General features: G+C 43.8%; 1 protein-coding gene across 6 annotated transcripts in view; it reads right to left on the bottom strand.

The window, feature by feature from the left end:
* Window positions 1–6,059, bottom strand: part of Ambra1 (autophagy and beclin 1 regulator 1) — a 225,702-nt gene that overhangs the window by 34,267 nt on the left and 185,376 nt on the right. For all 6 annotated transcript variants that reach the window (XM_004626987.2, XM_004626988.2, XM_004626989.2 and 3 more), the window contains one exon: window positions 1,175–1,363. In XM_004626987.2, the coding sequence (XP_004627044.1) occupies window positions 1,175–1,363 (189 nt within the window). The remainder of the gene's footprint in view (window positions 1–1,174; window positions 1,364–6,059) is intronic.

Here is a 6,059-nt window from a genome sequence, read left to right as displayed (position 1 = left end):
TTGAAGAGTTCTGTTTTGCTATTTCTTTCTGATGTTTTGAGACATGCTCTTGCTATGTAGTTATGCTGGCCTTGAACTTGTATGAGTCCAGTTTGGTCTTTGGTCTCAAACTTATGATCCTTCTGCCTCAGCTTCTTGAGTGCTTGGATTACAGGCATGTACCACCAGGCCCTACTGCCTAAAAAAGCATTTTTGTTTTGTTTTGGTACCAGGAACTGAACTGATGACCTTGCACTTGCCAGACAGATACTGTGCCGCTGAGCTGTATCCCTGGCCCTGGAAGAGCAGTTTTTAAGGGCAATTGTATTCTACCCTATCATTGCACCATTATTTATTTAAGCAAGTCTTAAAAACAAACAACCCTTCAGGCAATAATTTGATGTTTTTGGTATAATAAGTAATACTGTTGTGAACATCCTTATATACAAATCTTTGTATAGGTTTTTGATTATTTCAAGTAGGACTTCTTTATGTATTTAGTACAGAGTCTGCAGGGTCTCACTACAGAGATCGGACTTGTAGTGATCCTTCCTGTTTTTTAGCCTCCCAAGAGCTGGGATTACATGTGAGTGCCACCATACCCAGTCTCAATTGTAATTTCAGCATGCCCATGCCCTGGGGGCAGAGCCGGCACAGCAGGTAGGGGATCAAATCCCGGCCCCTGCATCTGCCTAAGCAGGGGCTTTAATTTGCTGAGCTATTTGGCTGGCCCTCAAGTAGGACTTCTTGATAATAATAAAAAAAAAAAAAAAAAAAAAAAATCCCTCTTTCCTTTTATGGCAGTGGGGATAGAAACCAGGGCCTCATCAATACTAGCCAAGTACCCTACCATTGCGCTACAAGCCCAGCCCTTAGGGGGCTTTTAATACACAATGCCAAACATATAATGTGCTCAGTTCCCTACTTTGTGACCCAAAACCTCCCTCCTACTCCTGACCACTACTGGTAGGAACACAATGGTGAAGGTTTTGCAGCAGGGAGGACTTCTGCTTTGAAAGCCTACCATAGGACTACCAGCCAGGACTCAAGCAGAGCAATTTGTCTTTTGTCCGTGCCTTGGTGAAGGCAGGGGCAGTGTGTGTCCACTGCTCTCACCCATGCTGTGCCTCACCTAGGAATGCCCATGCCAAGGCATCAATGTCCCTGTCATTAGGCTGGGCTTCCTATCCCTTACCAAATCGCTTGGTGTAGAGCATTTCACCCAGGTTATGGGGGGCGAGGGAGTACACGGCCAGGATGCCTTCATCAGGAAAGCCCCTCTGGCTGCTGGGGATGAAGGCCGCCAGGAGTTGGCCATCTGCAGAGATGTCACAGCTGGCATCATTGTAGATCTTGCAGTTCTGTACCAGCACATTCACAGAAGCTGCATTGGACAAAGAAAGAAAAAATAAGAAAGTCTGTAGTTAGTAACTAAAAATTTTGGTAACAAGAAACGCTGGGCTTTCCTAAGGGCCTACAACCTCACTAGAAGTGCTACAGGATGTCCTGTCATTCAAACTACAATGCCAGGAAATAGAAACAGCAAGGGCAGGAAAAACATCTGCTCTATTCTGTTAGCAGAAACTACAAGATGAGCCACAACACCACCACTATAGCCACCTGCTAAGTCATGGTTCATACTCAGGAAAAACCACTTGAGAGACAAGAAAAAAGTTGCTGAAAATTTTCCTGGAAAGCCACTCAACAGCTGTTAGTATCCAAAGGATTGAAACAGAGATGAATGACAACACAAACCCACTGGTTCCAAGAACTTTAAAGGGATATAGAGAGGGGTTTCCTGGGATAGAAATATTATTCAGGGCTGGTGAGATGGCTCAGTGGTCTAAAGCACCTACTTAGAACAAGCTAGGCTAAGCAAAGCACAGGGACCGCGGTTCAATCCCCCAGCACCACATGCCAGCCAGCCCCGCCCCCCTGGTGGGCTGAGCTGGCCACACACACACACACACACACACACACACACACAAAATAAATAAAGAAAAAAAAAGTATTATTCAATTCTTATAATGTCATCTGAGAACTGTACACAAATTTGTGTCTTTCTCTTTGCTAACACTAATCCCCATCTTTACAAAGAGAGGATAAAGAGAAAGTCCATCTCTGGCTGGAGGGCTGGGGCTCTTCATTTTGCACTATGCTGGGTGCCTTCTCTATCTCATGAATCAGTGCGAATGGGCAGCTCTTGTCTCCTCTTAGAGGTTACTGGGAATAAAGCACAGGGTCAGCCAGCAGGTCAGCCTGCCAGGGGAGTAGGATGGCAGTGAGGAAAACCCACCCCACAGAGATTGAGGAGATGTTAGCCAGCACTGGGAGTACATTTGCTTACCTGGCTTTGCTTCTGAACCCAAATAGCTGTATAACTCCCTGTCAGAGAAACTGGCTCATTATTCTTTCTTTCTTTTTCTTCCCTCCCTCCCTCCCTCCTCCCCTCCCCCTCCCCCTGCCTTGCCTTGCCTTTCCCTTCCTCTCCCTCCCTCCCTTCCTTTCTTCCAAATGTATTTGGTGCAGGGTCTCATTACACAGCTCAGACTTGTAGTGATTCTCCTGTTCCCAGCCTCCCTAGAGCTGGGATTATAGGTGTGGGCCACCATGCACAGTCTTGGTGGTGGGATCAATACAGGCCAGGGGTGGGGCCTGCTGGGGGCGGGGCCGGCACAGCATGTGGTATGGAGGATCGAACCCCAGTCCCTGCACTTGCCTAAGCAGGAGCTTAATCTGCTATCTCACTGGCCCTGAAACTGGTTCATTATTGATGTAAAGTGGAACAACAGCGCCCACTTCATGGACACGAGTAGATCCAAAGACCACACACATTCAAGGGAACTAAGGTCTTCTAGGACTTTGCCTCAGTTAGATCTACAACAAGCAATTTTTTTTTTTTTTTTTTTTTTAGACAGGGTAGTTCAGGCTGGCCTGGAACTTGCAATACTATTCCTCGGCCTCTTAAGTAGCAGGAATCACAAGTGTGCACCCCCACATATGGCTTTTTCTCTTATATGAAGATGTTCACTGTTGGCATCATGGCAAACAAGCAAGCAAGTCCCTTTGCCTCACTAGATTCTAGCGAGTCCAAAAAGCATAAAGGGCAAGTTTCCCTAAGAAACCAGCAGAAAGAAAACAAAACAAACAATGCTTCTTGAGGTCTTATGGTGTCAGGGACTTAGGGTGATTTCTTTTTGTTTTTGTTTTTTACTTAGGGTAATTTGTAAAACTATATTTATTCCCCTTTCCCTGTGTGCTGCTAACAAAGCTTCAGAGATGACAGAATAGATAAAAAAAGACATCAGAACACATTGATTAGGCTGTTGTGCCAACTCTTGGGGGCTGACACCTACAGTACCATCACACATAAAACTGAGAAGGGACCACAAGGATGGTACTGTTTGCTAACTAATAAAATAATGACATCCAAATACTTGTTGCTATCACCATTAGGCCTCTCTACTGCTCTACTCCCAACTTGCCATCTGTTCTAGCCTGTACAGCTAGATTTATGTAGCTAACATTGGGCCCGTCTGCTCCTGACACAGGGTCCCAAGCCTGTTGCCAAAAATATGACAGTCTACTCCTCCTTCTTTGGATTGACATGATTCCAGTTGGGGACACAAAACTAAAGGAAGCTTACATATCTTTTTTCTGGGTACTGGAAATCAAACTCAGTACTTTTGTGCTTGCCAGGCAGCTACTGTGCCACTGAGCTATAACCCTAGCCCAGGAAGCTTCAAAAATGAGCCCATCTTGGTTTCCTGTTGTTTATTTTTTGAGACAGAGTCTCATTATGCAGTTCAGGCTAACCTTGAACTCACTTGATATCCAAAGCTGGCCTCAAACTCACCATGATTCTCTTACCTCAACACCCCAAGTGCTGGGAGTACAGGCGTGTACCACCATGCCTGGCTCATCAGGGTTTTCTAATGTTGAGGTGAGCACAGCCCTCAGAAAGATGAAGATAAACTAACATCCAGATGGGGTAGAGCACACCTGTAACCACAGTTACTCAGGAGGCTGAGACAGAAAGATCACCAGGTCAGTAACGACAGCACCATGAGACCCTGTCTCAAAATTAAAAGGAGGAAGTAGTTTAGCTCAGTGGCACAACACTTGCCCAAGACGCACAAGGCCCTGGGTTCAATCCTTAGTAATACAACAAGGAAAAAATAAATAAGTTAGCTAATAATTTATATTGTAACCTCCAGAAGTAGGGAAAGAAAAGTAATAAAAATATTAAATAGGACATGAAAATAAACAGGCAATGAGGGTGGGACTCTATGGACTTTAAGACAGCTTTGCATTTACCATTTTACCTACACTTACGGCTCGAAAATGCATAGTGGGTATTTTTTGCTTTTGCACGCTGCTGTTACATATTAATACACATGAGTAAGATCTATATGCTTTGATCAAATATAGACTCTCTACCAACATAAAAAAGCAGCTAATTGGGGTCAGGGAGATGGCGCAGTAGAGTAAGTGCTTGCCTGGTAACTGGTAAGCTCAAGGGCCTGAGTTCAATCCCCAGTTCAAAAAAAAAAAAAAAAGAAGCTAATTTCTTAATGGCATGAGAGGTGGGCATGAAAGTGCAAATGTTTCCTTCTTTTGTAAAGCTTAGCTCAAAGTCCCTAAAAAAAAATAAAAATAAAAAAGTTAACCGTCAGGCAGAGGGAAAAACAGCATTTTGACTTCCTTGACTCCAGGTTGCCGCACTTGTGTATGATGATGGCCATTTCCTGAATTCTGCCCCCTCCTCCACTTCCACCCAGTGTAACAACTGCCCCTGGTTCCTGGACTGAGCAGAAAGAGACAAGCAAATGACAACTGAGAGCAGCACACTCAACTTCAGGAACTTTGCAGCTAGTGATCTAGGGCTGTGCTTCTACTAAGGTAGAGGCACAGAGCAATCCAGCACCGCTACTACAATGAGCACTGAGTGGTGTGGGTTCATTTTTATTTCAGAGCTCCAATTAGCAACTTATACTTGGTGCTTATCTATTAATTTCCCACATGGGGATGCAAATAGTTACAAATGGTGAGTGAATGATCACTACTTCATCCACTAATGCAGCTTCTTCTCTTAAGGCAGATATTTTGAAGAGTTAATTCATACAGCCAGATTTTTTTTTTTTTTTTTTGGGTGAAAACGGGGATTGAACTCAGACCCTTGTGTTTGCCAGTCAAGCGCTTATCCTACTGAGCTCATACAGCCAGATTTTTTTTTTTTTTTTTTGGGTGAAAACGGGGATTGAACTCAGACCCTTGTGCTTGCCAGGCAAGTGCTTATTCTACTGAGCTATCTCCCTGACCCCCAGGCAGAGAATTCTTGACCTCTATTATTTGCTTTCTTGGGTCATAGGAAAAATAATATACCGATGATGTTATGGTTTGTATCTAGATGTACTCCCCAAGCCTCATGGGGTCATAGATAGGGCTTTTTTTAGAGATGGCTAAATCTAGAGTGTATGATGTTGAGATTCAGAGTATGTGATAACTAAACAGTCCACTGATTGGTTTAGGACCACCCTAAACCCAGTGGTCTAGATAGCATATAAAAAGGGAAGAAAAAAAGGTATTATGCTTCCCTGTCCTTGCTTGCTTTTTCTGTCTTATGTTGGCCATGAACTGGTTCTCTTCTGTGATGCTTATCTGCCAAGCTGCTCTGCTTTGGAACCAGCCAACAATGGATTAAACCTCTACAAACTGTGAGCCACAACTAACTCCCCCCTTTAACTTTGGGTATTGGATATTTTGTCTCAACAATAAGAGAAAAGTAATGAAGACAGATGACAAAGGACATTTTTTTTTTTTTTTGGATGCAGCAATAATGTAAGCAATAATGTAAGGGAGAGAGAAAAAAAGTGAAGTGAAATACAGTCTGAGACCCTGATCCTCTTGCTTCATATCATGCTTCCCGAGGCAATTCAAATGACAGCAAGTCAGAGAGTGCTCTGGAGGCCTCATCCAACCTGACAACCTGACAACCTGAGGTGTGATCTAGGACTGTACATTCCTATGAAGTCCCAGAACTCAACAACCTCTTTCTTTCCTTTTTTTTTTTTTAATTT

The sequence above is a fragment of the Octodon degus genome, unplaced genomic scaffold (assembly GCF_000260255.1).
Source record: "Octodon degus isolate 3935 unplaced genomic scaffold, OctDeg1.0 scaffold00018, whole genome shotgun sequence".
NCBI lineage: Eukaryota > Metazoa > Chordata > Mammalia > Rodentia > Octodontidae > Octodon > Octodon degus.
This window is presented reverse-complemented; position numbering and strand designations above follow the sequence as displayed.